The sequence below is a fragment of the Salmo salar genome, chromosome ssa06, assembly GCF_905237065.1.
Source record: "Salmo salar chromosome ssa06, Ssal_v3.1, whole genome shotgun sequence".
In the NCBI taxonomy this organism is placed as follows: Eukaryota; Metazoa; Chordata; class Actinopteri; order Salmoniformes; family Salmonidae; genus Salmo; species Salmo salar.
This window is the reverse complement of record NC_059447.1, coordinates 40,011,491-40,026,440: the sequence shown is the minus strand read 5'-3', so window position 1 is coordinate 40,026,440 and position 14,950 is coordinate 40,011,491. Positions and strand designations below refer to the sequence as shown.

Genomic DNA, 14,950 nt, shown 5'->3' with positions numbered 1-14,950 from the left:
AGCCCATACAGTACATTTCATTACTGCTATTAGCCCATACAGTACATTTCATTACTGCTATTAGCCCATACTGTACATTGCATTACTGCTATTAGCCCATACTGTACATTGCATTACTGCTATTAGCCCATACAGTACATTTAATTACTGTTATTAGCCCATAATGTACATTGCATTACTGCTATTAGCCCATACTGTACATCTCATTACTGCTATTAGCGGGGACTGTACATTTCATTGCTGCTATTAGCCCATACAGTACATTTCATTACTGCTATTAGCCCATACAGTACATTGCATTACTGCTATTAGCCCATACAGTACATTGCATTACTGCTATTAGCCCATACAGTACATTGCATTACTGCTATTAGCCCATACAGTACATTGCATTACTGCTATTAGCCCATACTGTACATTGCATTACTGCTATTAGCCCATACAGTACATTTAATTACTGTTATTACCCCATAATGTACATTGCATTACTGCTATTAGCCCATACTGTACATTTCATTACTGCTATTAGCCCATACTGTACATTGCATTACTGCTATTAGCCCATACAGTACATTTCATTACTGCTATTAGCCCATACAGTACATTTCATTACTGCTATTAGCCCATACTGTACATTGCATTACTGCTATTAGCCCATACAGTACATTTCATTGCTGCTATTAGCCCATACTGTACATTTCATTACTGCTATTAGCCCATACTGTACATTGCATTACTGCTATTAGCCTATACTGTACATTGCATTACTGCTATTAGCCCATACAGTACATTTCATTGCTGCTATTAGCCCATACTGTACATTGCATTACTGCTATTAGCCCATACAGTACATTTCATTGCTGCTATTAGCCCATACAGTACATTTCATTGCTGCTATTAGCCCATACAGTACATTGCATTACTGCTATTAGCCCATACAGTACATTGCATTACTGCTATTAGCCCATACTGTACATTTCATTACTGCCATTAGCCCATACTGTACATTGCATTACTGCTATTAGCCCATACTGTACATTGCATTACTGCTATTAGCCCATACTGTACATTTCATTACTGCTATTAGCCCATACTGTACATTTCATTACTGCTATTAGCCCATACAGTACATTTCATTACTGCTATTAGCCCATACAGTACATTGCATTACTGCTATTAGCCCATACTGTACATTTCATTACTGCTATTAGCCCATACTGTACATTTCATTGCTGTTACATGTATTTAACACCTTATTTTTGGCACTAAACAGTCTTCATATATACTTCCATAACTTTTTTCAACTGGTACCAGGGGACTTTCAGACAAGTCTTGTGAGGCCTGTGGGCGTCTTAGAGGAAAATAAGCAACATGATGTTTTTGTGAGTCTCACCTTTCCACAGAGGGGTCATTACTGTTCGGATGAAGTTGGCAGATCGGCTGTACCGACTTTAGACAAGTCCCAATACGCTTACGGGGGTTGTAGAGCAAAACAAATGATGTTGTGAGAAGACCGATTTTCGGGATGCCTCATGGTCTGACAAACATCGCTCTAGCTCTATCACCTTTCACCACAGATGTGGAAATGCGACATAGGCGGATGCAGATGGCCAAAGCAAAAAACAGATATCTCTAGTTTAAACTGATGGATTTTTATGGCGATGGTTTTTTATTATGCTAATTGGATTTCCGCGGGGGCGCGAACATCAACCTCAGGTGGTTTTAACTGACTTACATCACACTCCTCACACCTCTCTCTTCTTATTCTATCCCCCTTCTATTCTCTGGCCTTTTCAACCACTTTTCAGCCACCTTTCCTTTTTCGTACACTGACTGTACCAAACATTAGGAACTCCTTACTAATATTGAGTTGCCCTCAGAACAGCCTCAATTCATCGGGGCATGGACTGTCAAAAGGGATCCACAGGGATGCTGGCCCATGTTGACTTCAATGCTTCCCACAGGCGTGTCAAGTTGACTGTATGTGCTTTGGGTGGTGGACCTTTCTTGATACTCACCGGAAACTGTTGAGCGTTGAAAAACCCGGCAGCGTTGCAGTTCTTGACACAAACCGGTGCGCCTGGCACCTACTACCATACCCTGTTCAAAGGCACTTCGATTTTTTTGTTTTGCACATTCACCCTCTGAGTGGCACACATACACACTCCATGTCTCAATTGTCTCAAGGCTTAAAAATCCTTCTTTAACCTGTCTCCTCCCCTTCAACGACACTGATTGAAGTGGATTTAACATGTGACATTAATAAGAGATCATAGCCTTCACCTGGATTCACCTGGTCAGTCTATGTCATGGAAAGAGCAGGTGTTCTTAATGTTTTGTATACTCAGTGTACGTATTTCTCCTTTCCCTCCCCATCTCTCTCTCTCTCTACAATCTCGCTCTCTGTGCCATCTTTCCCCTTCCTTTCCCGCTCTGTCGCTCACCCCTCAGAGCGTCATCAGTTTTTCATCCGTCTCAAAAGTAGCTTCTCATTCCGGCTGTCTGTGTCTCTCTATGTCAACACCTCTGTTTCTGGACAGCTCTCAAAGCAGCCGAGCACCCCTCTACTCCGTCTCCTGCTGCATTCTATGTCTGTTTGTACAGCCCTGCTCTCACACACACTCGCTCTCTCTCCCCACACTTTGTGTTATTTGACAAACAGGGAAAGAAGAGCCTAGAAAACAAGCAAGCCTACGGCTGTTCCGCGAAAATTGGAAACAAAAATTACCCCCCATAATAAATCAATCTACCTCCCTCTTACTCCTCACTTACTCTTTCCCCCTATCTCTGGCTTTCACTCACACCGTTTATCTCTCAGCCGAGCTCAGTCTCTTTATAATACGGGGAGTCATCAATGCATGGAAGAAATTGCTCTGCCAAATTGCGCTGGATTGTTCGCTGATGCGATCTGCTCGCTAGGCAGGAGAGTGAAGAAAATGGCGTACTCTGGGGAGGGGGGATGATGCCTGAGATGGCTGGTAGTCTTTGCTGAGGAAAATTAGAAAAAGGGCCAGGCCAGTAGAATACATACATACCAGATCTGGGTTCAAATACATGTGTGTTTGAGTATTTCTTATTTAAATACTTTTCTTTCTGTGTATTTGAGTATTTTCAAATACACAGCCCAAAGTACTTTTACTTGAGTTCAAATAATATGTTCAAATACCTGGGTTAAATGCATGGGAGTGTAATTGAGTCAGTGTATTTGAGCATTTTCAGATACTTTCCAAGTGTATTTCCAAATGCATTCCAATATTCAACTGCTTGTTTAAATAAAATACAAAATAGGAAAAAAAATAAGAAAAGGTTATCTGAAAATTTGTTTTGAAATAGTATTTGAACCCAGGTCTGATGCATACAGCAGAATAATCTCCATAGGGCTGGATTCTACCTCTTCTTCTATCTCTTCTTCTTGTCACCTGTTCTCCTCCTTCACTTTAATTCTGTCTATTTCAGCCTGTTGAGAATATGACTCAATCAGTAGGCTTTTAATTATATTCATCTCCAGATTTAGACACCGTGATGTCATTTATGTGGAGGAGCGCTGGAAAAGCATTATTAGGTGAGCACTTGATCAAGGGCGTGAAAATAATATTTCCACAAAGTCATGGAAGTAAAAAAAAAAATGAAGAGAAAATCGAATATTGTGACAGCGATTTGATGACTCTCCAATAACTGCAGGCAGTCAATCCAAGAAAACCGCTTGTCTGACTGCCTCTGATTAGAGTTTGTTGGGAGCGCAAAGAAAAATGTCTCGACGTGAGAGGGGTTTTTAAAGCTTTTTTGGACACTGTAATAATTACATAGTTGTGGGGTAGATGGGTCAGGGATCTGGATATTGATATCTGGTAACATTTCCACCCTGTCTGGATGATATTTCAGGGAAGCGTAAACCTCAGACGAGGCCTCTTCCTACACAGATGACAATACTTCCTGAAAGCCTCTCTGTGTAGATCCATGCTGTACCTCAGCAGGCTCCGGATAACATAAATGAAACATAACCCTCAACACACTGTAAACCACGCCAGCTCACATAGATCCACAGCATGACACTTACACATAAACTCCATCTACACCGTTTACCTCAGTGTCGCACGCAAGACAGATATACCCTCACGGATGTATCCGCAGGCTAGACAGAACAGAAATAATACATGCCATATAACTGAACATTTCTCCTAAATACAGCATATCTAACCTCAAAGCCTGTCAGTAATATCGAAGGACGTCTGAGAAATGTCAAAGTAATATTTCCACAATGCAACAAGGCACTGTAATTTCTTCTTAACGTCTCCGTTAGCCTGAGTAATACGCTAGCAAGGTCACATGGATGTTAGCCATTAGCGCTAGGCGCTAGCTGACTGACTGACTGAGGTGGCATTAATCCTGGGAGAATTGTTTCCTGCAGATTAAACGGAGCTTGAAGGCTTTAAGCTGCCCGCTGCCGTCTGAGACTCGAGAGATGCCAACTCAGAGTCTGCGTGCCAGCGGTGCGACGGGCACAGGGCTGCTGCAGAAACCAGGCAGAGAGACAGGTGTGCCACCGTGCCATAGGAGCCTGGGGTGGTACACACACACACAACAAGAACACACCACAGTGGACGGAGAAACCCAAACTGACACAGCGACACTGTCACTTACAGCACTGACCTTAAAGCTCCAGTAGTTGGGCTGTTGCTGGGGAGAGAGAAAAAGAAAGAGAGAAAAGAAAAGAGAGAGAGATACAGGGAGAAAGAGAGAGGGGGGAGAGAAGTGTTAGACATTTACTCTCAAGTATCTGACAACAATGAAATCAAGATCTCTGGGAAATTGCATGATGGGTGAGGGAGAGAGAGGACAAGAGACAGAGAATGTAGATGTAGAGATGTAGAACGAGATGGAGGGAAGGGGAGAGGTAGAGAGAGTGGCTGAAATAGGTAACCCAAAAGCCCTTGACAGTGACACACCAGCATCGAATGCTCTTAGAAGTGGGACCATTCCCAGCCCAAAATATGCTGCACACACCCTACTAGCCCACTCCCCACACTCACACATAGAGAGCACAGACACACAGACACACACAAACACGCACTATCCCAAGCATCATGTCATTATCCTCCGTCAGAGCCAACACAGGGCATATTGACAGCCCATTAAGGGAATCGTTAATACAACAAGAAGGTTACAATGTTCTTAGTAATTGATTAGCATTAGGTGCTGTGGATGTGGATGAGGACAGGAGAGGGTCGAGGGGGGGGGGGGGTCTGTTTGTGAATGTAATGTTATAACTCAAACCAAGTAGGAACTAGTTACAGGCTGTGCCATTTGAAAGGATTAAATGAAAGAAGCGAAATTGAATTAAACGGGCCACTCTGTCAGTTGTTCAGATGTTGGCCTGTCTCCCAGACTTCACCGTCATCAATCGGCAGACAGGCCCCGTCTCTCTTCTTTTCTCTTCCTTTTTGCTCCCTCGCTGCACCTGCCTCTCTCGCTATCCATCTGATATTCTCTACCTAACCCACTACCTCGTTGCCTCTCCCTCCTCTCTTTTTGTCCTCCTCTCCCTCCCTTTGCCCCTCGCTACTGTGACACATGCTAGCCTTGGCCCGGAGAAGTCATCTTTCCATTAAAACATAATAACCATGGTGTGTTATAAACCAGGTCAGGCTTCCAACGGCCTGGAAACACCTCACAATCACATGTAAATTAAAAAGATGGCGACAGTTCATGAAGTTTGATTCCAAATCTAAACTCTTATTCTAGTTCCTTATTCTTATCTGCAGGCAATTTCCAGTTCATTTACCGGAGAGACCGTTTTCCCTACTGCCATATATCCACCGGCGTGAGGATAGGACAAAATGACAGGTAGCCTAGATTTTCTTTATTTTATTTATCATCGTCGGCTAGTTTTTCTTTCTCAGTGTTTCCTTATGATATTGCCTCATCATATTTTTATTATGGACATCAGAAAGAGTTCATTTGCAACTGATTGTTACTTGATCCTCTCCCCGTCTGTCTCTCACCCAGCGTAGTCATTTATAATAGATGAGCGACATTCATTTAACTATGAAAACTGAGGCAGCTAGCTAGCTGGAGAGCAGGTTATGGCTGGTGGGAATCCCCACTGATCTACATGATGCCAGTCTTTCTAAGCCTAAGGTGGCCCTCCCTCTATCTCTCTCTTTGACACAGTGTTAAACAGTCCTGCAGGGCCTGGCTATAGACTAAGGAGGCAGCCTGGTGTACAGGGCAGGCAGGCACATGGATACAATAGTAGCTACCTCTACACCCCATGCTGATCAATGGAGCTGAATTTTTAATGATCCGGTCCAGACTAAGTGATGACATGGAGAGAGTGACAATATACGACCACAGGGCACCGGGTGGCACCGCCAAGACTCCCTGCCATGGCAACACCTATAGCCACAGCTTCAAACTGACCCTGGATCACCGTGCTCTGTCCACTGTATTCCGTTCTCTGTTTTCCCTGTATAACCCGGAGAGAAGGAAAATGTACGCCCACAGGACAGCGGCAAAATGCCTTGCCATGGCAACAACAACTAGCCTGTTACCAGACCTGTTTGTGACAGGAATCAGCTATACAACACACACGTGCTTGGAACCAGGCTAAACAACTACAGCGACAGTCTGGAACTTTCTCTGGTTCTCTGAACCACATAGGTGGCTGCTGATTATATATGCAGATGAGCCTCCACGATCAGTTCACCTTTTCTTTACATTACAGGATGGATGGGGCATGAGTTGAAATCAAAGGTTGGGATTGAGTTCATTGTAATGTCTAGCAGTGTCAGAACAGGCTAGAACGGTCAGATCCAGGAAGACCGAGTTTTGCTTACACTGACGCAAAATAAATGGAAATTGGCCCAAACCCTGAGCTTCCTTTACTGGGGAGCTGAATGTTACTAACGTAAAAACACTTATCTCTGTAGGAGAATGTTGTGATGTCACTAAAGTCGACTAGAGAACACATTCAGTTAAACTCCACTCTCTTGGCCTCTCTCATTTCTCTCTGCTCTATAAGTGACTTCTATTCTATTCTATTCTAATGGTTTTATGTTGGAGGTCAGGTAAGCCAAAGCTTTGTGCCTTTGTGTGTGTCGGCAGGATGGAAATGTGTGTGTGTGTCCATGTGGAAAGTAGGTCATGACTGGACTAGGAGGTAGGCTCTATTGCCTGTGGGATGGGCTGGGTTAGATTCTACCTGCTCATGTGTCAGTCAGTCATTCAGTCTGGTCTGCCTGGGCTCTAGGGTTGCCCCTGACAACCCTGGAACTGACAGACAGACAGAGGCTCAGCGGGAGCATTTCTGCAAGTGAATAACTCTTGAATTATGTTTTTTTTTCCCCCTCACAGACTAGTAATGTGAGAATGTTTAAATGGGCATGTGCCTGTTCTGTGGACTGTGGTGTAATGAGTCTTGTTTACAGATCTAAGGTCAGAGTAAACAGCCTCTCTTTCTCCACCACTTCAGCTCCTGTTGTTGTTTGAACTGCACCTTGATTGGCCGTCCTACAGATTGGACTTTGAGTCGCAAATACTGCTGCCGTGTGGTAGATAGCACAGGCCGGTGGATTCTAAGGTAACGACAACACTATGCGTTCAGTAATATAAAGCCGTTTTGTTTACCTTGAAGTATAGTTTCTGACCAATCATAACCTTTACATACAGTATACTAATTGAAAATAAATGAACACCCCCAAAAATCCTACTCTGTGCCAAACCCTTCTCAGCATAAACCAGGCGAGTCAACACTCTGCATCCACCTCCTCAGCCCCAGATGTATCGTAGTCACCACACACCAGTCTACCATACTAGCTAATACATACAGTATGACTCCACCAGCATCCCTAGTACTAAGCTGAAACATCTTTAACCCCCCCAGATAATACATACTCCTGCTGAATTACATATTTACTACCCAATGTGTTTCAGGTCACAGATCTGCCTGCACCTCCATGCGGAATTAGAGGTGAGGACCAGGGGTTAAATGTATGCTGTTAACCCTCCCACCTCCCTCTCCCCTCCTATCTCTCCCCTGCCACGGCGTACACACACACACACACAAAAACACACACACACATACATACACCACAACCCCCATAGCATCCCTGCCTCACTGTCTAGCGTAAACACACACACACACATTCACACACATACACACACACTCACATGTGCGGGAGAGGGCCGTAGGCAGGCAGGGTTCTCCGACAGAAGGACAGAGCCTCACAGACTGGAGCACCGCACTGCCTGACCTGCATGCAAAGCAGGCTGCGCTCTCTCCTTTCCTCTTCCTTCCTACACCCCTCCTCCATCCCCCCTCCCTCATTCCATCATTCTCTCACTCACTCAGTCAGTCTCTCTCGCTCTATTCCTCAATCTCTCACTATTATTCACCTGTACCCACACACCTGTACACATACACATACATACACTCTACCAGAATGCCTGCCTTACACCTGCCAAACGCATGGAGCCTGTCATCACAACAACCACAACAAACATAGACCAGCCCTGCCTTGACATACGAGACCCCCCCCCAGACCTACACACACTCCTCCCTCACTAAATACCCCCCGTCCTCCCCCTGCTCTCACCTGCAGAGCACCTGTCCTCCTCTCCTGTCCTCTCTCCTCTCCAGTCACACCAGGCTGTCCCTTCGCTCCGTCAGGTGCAGAGGATCCTCATACCGCTTTGTCAGTCTCTCCCTCCCTCTGGCGCTCTCTTTCTCCCCTCCCCTCCCTCTCTCCGGCACATGCGGCGGAAACTCTTTTATTTAATTCATTACAACACCAGGCGATTAACTCCTTCGCAGATGGGTGGCTGTCTCTCTCCCGCTGGCGCTGGCTAATTGACTAGCAGGCTGGTGAACTGGTTCCTCTGCTGCTTCCGCTACTCACACGCACCAACGGACATTTTAACAATAATCTACAAGACCATGGTGAACAAAGGACACATATATATACAAATACAATCAGTGGGAATAGGGGCCAGGTGTGCGCAATGAAAGTTCCAGAGGGATCCGTGATCCGTTTCTCTCTCTCTGTCTGTCCCCCTCCTCCCCCGTCCATGTTTCACCCAGACGATCGAATGCACAACCAGTAGGTGACAAGGAATTCCAGACTTTGCTGCTCTCACCCTCGTGCCCTGATGACGATATCCTGGCGATTTAGGATTTGTATCTCTCTCTCTCTCTCTCTCTCTCTCTCTCTCTCTCTCTCTCTCTCTCTCTCTCTCTCTCTCTCTCTCTCTCTCTCTCTCTCTCTCTCTCTCTCTCTTCCAGCCTGACCTTTGCAATGTGATATCACCGCTTTCCATATTAGGGAGAGGTTTCTGTGGCAACCATGGACTCCACCTTTCTCTCACCCACCCTCCCCTTTTCTCGCTCTCTCCCTTCCATTCTCCCAAAGCTCTTGTGATTACTTTGGCTTTTCCTCTTTACACACACACACACAGAGAGAGAGTGAGAGAGAGAGAGAGAGAGAATATGGAATAGGTGATTTGCAGAAAAGGGAGAGTAAAATAGCTAAATATGAATGTACTTTATTATGTTACCTGATGGAAGGAACACCCGAGGGAAAGAGAGAGAGAGATGGAGAGAGGGGGAGAGAGAGTGAGAAAGAGGTAGATGGAGAGTGCTGCGTAGGTGAGAGTGTATTGTGTGTCAGCTTCATGCTCCAGTGGGGCCGCCCTGCCCCTCTATGAGGAGGTCTACAGGCTGGGTGACTAAACTGTCAGTCCAGACAAACATACACAATGGGCTGTGACAGCCTTATAAACACTGCTAACAAGGTGATGCTGGGCCATCAGACATCTCTCTCTCTCTCTCTCTCTCTCCGACTGAGAACACTGATCATCTTTCACACAGAGCAGCCCCAGTTATCCCCCACAGACCTACAGACCCAGAGGCCAATCTGAAACTACTGCACTGTAACCAACTCCACCCTAGCCGTGCAGTGGAAAATAAAGGTAGGTGTGTGTGTTACCTGTTCGCGCGCGGCTCGCTCTCTGTCAGGCTGCCTCATGCTGCCGTGGGAGGGTGAGGGCGAGGGGGGGTTGTGGTGCTGATGCCCGGGGTGCTGCAGCTGGGGCGGGTACTTGTTCTTCAGGTGGTCCATGAAGGCGTCCCTCTTGCGCTCCATGTCCACCTTATGCAGGTTGGTAAGGGCCTCCAGGCTCTGGGCTGCGATGACCGTGTGGCGGTGCTCCGAGGTGTGCACCAGACCCACGTTGGAGAAACGCCGCGTCCCGTTCCCCAGCGTCCGGTACTCCCGCGGGTACTCCAGGTCATCCGTCGAGATCATGTGACCGCCACCACGCTCTGAGGGATCTGAGATGGACGGAAGGAGGGAGGGAGGGAGGGAGGGAGGGAGGGAGGGAGGGAGGGAGGGAGGGAGGGAGGGAGGGAGGGAGGGAGGGAGGGAGGGAGGGAGGGAGGGAGGGAGGGAGGGAGGGAAGGTTGGGGTAGCAGGTCAGGTGGAAAGTGGATCGCCACACACAGGACAGGCAGGCAGATACAGATGTGGAGATGAATGCACACAATCGTCCAGACACACAGACAGAGGCAGTCAGACACACAGACAGAGGCAGTCAGACACACGAACGTACACAGACATTAACACAGAGGAGGAGAGGAAAGCGATAAAGGAGAGAGAGAGAGACAGAGAGAGGGAACGGGAGAGAAAGAGAGAGAGAGAGAGAGAGAGAGAGAGAGAGTGGGAACGGGAGAGAAAGAGAGAGAGAGAGAGAGAGAGAGTGGGATGGGATGTTAGACTCATTGCCACCAAGACGGAACAAAAACCGAACAGAAGAGAGAAAAGCGTCTCCCTGCAGGATTATTGATCTCAACTTTAGAGGGGGGGGGGAGATGCTCCTGCAATAGATCAAAGTAAAGAATGTAGCAGAATTTTCTCTGCAGGATATTCCATTTTTCTGCTCCTATTTGTCATCTGAAGTGCCTTTCATTGCTTTCTGAAGACACAGAGAGAGAAAAATTACCTCTACAAAATCGGGGAGGCAGCTGCAAGAAGAAGAAACTCCCTGACCTCAACCCCATCGCCCCCAACCCCCTCCAAGTCCCCCACTTCCTAACTAATCTGTCTCCATTCATCTAAACACGCCCCTCCTCCTCCTCCCCTCCTCCTCCCTAAATATCCAGGTCTCCCTCCCATCCTTCCAGAGGAGATAGCAGACAGAGGTTATGGAGAGAGCAGGGCTCTGAGGACGCATGTCTCGCTGACAGCCAGGGTGGTCCTTTATCACCTCTCTAATCAACACAGACGACACCGGGGGGGTGAGTCGGTGACACATGAAATGGGTGACAGTGGAGATCAATGAGCTTAAAGCATGAGAACAACAGGGGTGCCATTCGCCCACTCAGTTACCTTGTTTTGGATAACAGGCCCCAGCGTTGGCTAAAAGAAGAAACATGCCCAAGGTTAATCACGCAACCACACAAACACACACGCACACCTATGACACAGTCCCACTCTTTATGTACCACCTGTGTAATGGATTATGAATGGAATATGTATGTGTATGTATTTATAAAGGCTGTTATAAATAGTCGTGGCTTGGTATTACTGTTTATATTCCGCTAGCAGCAGGCTAATAGATGGTATAATACATCATCCATCATTACCCAGATGGTTCAGATACCCAAATACTTTTAAATACAACAGTTGGCAGGATCTAATTAGAATCTTTCTACTCAAAGCAGGTACAAAAATAATGAATTCAAAAGCAGGTAGGGATTATTTTTTTGGGGGGGGGGTTAAACTAAACTAAAGGCACAGAAGAAGAAAATAAAACCCGGTGAAAAGTAGTGAGGCTTCGTTGGGCTGAATGAAATGGAGCATCTGCACATTAAAGCCTCATCAGGATCATTTTTGATGGAGCTGAGCTGAGGGAGGGATGAAGGGAGCAGAGCGGCGTGGCGCTCCTCAGGTTAGAGGCATCAAATGAACAGGTAATTACCACACAGAGCTTGGAGGGAGAGAGAGAGGGAGAGAGGGAGGAAGGGAGGGGGCTGCCAAGGCTGGACACAACAGGTAGGACTCTGAGGACCAGAGGCCACACAGGCTGTCATGGATAGACAACCACTTTGGGGGGGGGGGGTGGAGTGTTCAGATGATTACGGGTCTGTGTGTTAATCATTGTGCGCGTGTGTTATTTATTCGAGGTACTCCTCGCTCTTTTGTTTGGGGTTCAACCCTGTGTTTTGTTACGTGTTTGTTTGGTCTCCGTCCCCGTGCCTTTACACGGCACACAGTAGTTTGGGGTATAATAAAAAAAACGCATCGCTGCACCTGCCTCCAAAAATTCTTCATACCAGCGTGACACATGTCAACAAGTAGACATGCTGTACAACCTCTCCTCTCCTGTAATCAACCTATTCACAACCATAACCACACCCTCTCTCTTTACCCAATCATTTCAAAGCGATGGGCACCACGGTACCACAGCACACTGATTATAAGGATCTCCTTAAATACTCGTACCCTTCCATAACGCTGTGTTAGGGAGCACTGATAGACCGGGGTGAGGCTAAATGGACTGACCTCTTGGGTAATAACATTAGTATTGAGCACTCTGGTGGAGATAGTTACTACAGTACATGCTGCTGGACGTGTACATTTAGGCCCCCAGATCTGTGGTGTGCACTTCATTAGATGGAGGCTTATATTGTGCCCTGGCCCTGATTAAGGGGCCCCATATGCATTATAATGGCTGGTCAGGCGGGGCCCCCTAGAGAAGCATAATGATGTGCCTGAGCATCAGCCACGGTCAGCCACATTAACAGGCTGCTTAGCCAGGGTCCTGAACAACTAAATGAGCTGAATATACAGTGGTACATCAATATAATCACTGTCACTCAGTCGTTCACTCACTCATCACACATCCACTAGAGTTTAGGAATCTATTCTTTTGGGAGAGATACAACACATCTCTGTAACTGTTATAGTTCTTGTAATGGTCAAGGATGAAAAGGCTTGGTTTCTAATCCAGAAGGTCTGCAAGACTAACTAGTCATTCAGTTACATGGCTACCTACTAGAGATCTACTAACTAGTCATTCAGTTACATGGCTACCTACTAGAGATCTACTAACTAGTCATTCAGTTACATGGCTATCTACTAGAGATCTACTAACTAGTCATTCAGTTACATGGCTATCTACTAGAGATCTACTAACTAGTCATTCAGTTACATGGCTATCTACTAACTAGTCATTCAGTTACATGGCTACCTACTAGAGATCTACTAACTAATCATTCAGTTACATGGCTACCGACCGGAGATCTACTAACTAGTCATTCAGTTACATGGCTACCTACTAGAGATCTACTAACTAGTCATTCAGTTACATGGCTATCTACTAGAGATCTACTAACTAGTCATTCAGTTACATGGCTATCGACTGGAGATCTACTAACTAGTCATTCAGTTACATGGCTATCTACTAGAGATCTACTAACTAGTCATTCAGTTACATGGCTACCATCTACTAACTAGTCATTCAGTTACATGGCTACCTACTAGAGATCTACTAACTAGTCATTCAGTTACATGGCTACCGACAGAGATCTACTAACTAGTCATTCAGTTACATGGCTACCTACTAGAGATCTACTAACTAGTCATTCAGTTACATGGCTACCTACTAGAGATCTACTAACTAGTCATTCAGTTACATGGCTATCTACTAGAGATCTACTAACTAGTCATTCAGTTACATGGCTACCTACTAGAGATCTACTAACTAGTCATCCAGTTACATGGCTATCTACTAACTAGTCATTCAGTTACATGGCTACCTACTAGAGATCTACTAACTAGTCATTCAGTTACATGGCTACCGACCGGAGATCTACTAACTAGTCATTCAGTGACATGGCTACCTACTAGAGATCTACTAACTAGTCATTCAGTTACATGGCTACCTACTAGAGATCTACTAACTAGTCATTCAGTTACATGGCTATCTACTAGAGATCTACTAACTAGTCATTCAGTTACATGGCTATCTACTAGAGATCTACTAACTAGTCATTCAGTTACATGGCTACCTACTAGAGATCTACTAACTAGTCATTCAGTTACATGGCTACCTACTAGAGATCTACTAACTAGTCATTCAGTTACATGGCTACCGACCGGAGATCTACTAACTAGTCATTCAGTTACATGGCTACCTACTAGAGATCTACTAACTAGTCATTCAGTTACATGGCTATCTACTAACTAGTCATTCAGTTACATGGCTATCTACTAACTAGTCTTTCAGTTACATGGCTATCTACCGGAGATCTACAAACTAGTCATTCAGTTACATGGCTACCTACTAGAGATCTACTAACTAGTCATTCAGTTACATGGCTACCTACTAGAGATCTACTAACTAGTCATTCAGTTACATGGCTATCTACTAGAGATCTACTAACTAGTCATTCAGTTACATGGCTACCTACTAGAGATCTACTAACTAGTCATCCAGTTACATGGCAATCTACTAACTAGTCATTCAGTTACATGGCTACCTACTAGAGATCTACTAACTAGTCATTCAGTTACATGGCTACCGACCGGAGATCTACTAACTAGTCATTCAGTGACATGGCTATCTACTAGAGATCTACTAACTAGTCATTCAGTTACATGGCTATCTACTAGAGATCTACTAACTAGCCATTCAGCTCCATTGCTACGTGGTTGGTAACCTGTTCACACAGTCGATGCCCGTCTTGAATACAGCCCTGTTAAGAGTTCAGTGGGAAGGAGGAGGATAATAATAGAAACAGGAAGACAGATTATTCATCTTTATTTGTCACAGCCCATATATTTCCACATAAGCTTGCAAACAACGACCATGACATGCAAAACAATGGGTGCAAAACCCACGCAGGGGCATCACCATTTAAAGCTCCATAAAAGAGGCATCATGGAGAGGACAG

At 45.5% G+C, this 14,950-nt stretch overlaps 1 protein-coding gene across 9 annotated transcripts in view; it reads right to left on the bottom strand.

Moving 5' to 3' along the window:
• LOC106607321 (SRC kinase signaling inhibitor 1) overlaps positions 1 to 11,442 on the bottom strand; it is a 47,709-nt gene extending 36,267 nt beyond the window's left edge. For 4 of the 9 annotated variants that reach the window (XM_045720562.1, XM_045720565.1, XM_045720570.1 and 1 more), the window contains exons 1-3: positions 11,382 to 11,442; positions 9,984 to 10,327; positions 4,642 to 4,677 (exon numbers count right to left, since the gene is read on the bottom strand). In XM_045720562.1, coding sequence (XP_045576518.1) covers positions 4,642 to 4,677; positions 9,984 to 10,327; positions 11,382 to 11,427 — 426 coding nt within the window. In that variant the 5' untranslated portion in view covers positions 11,428 to 11,442. Of the gene's footprint in view, positions 1 to 4,641; positions 4,678 to 8,169; positions 8,281 to 8,594; positions 9,188 to 9,983; positions 10,328 to 11,381 lie in introns of those variants that run through there. The other 5 variants (XM_045720563.1, XM_045720567.1, XM_045720566.1 and 2 more) reach the window with 5 other exon arrangements.
• Positions 11,443 to 14,950: the final 3,508 nt, after the last annotated feature.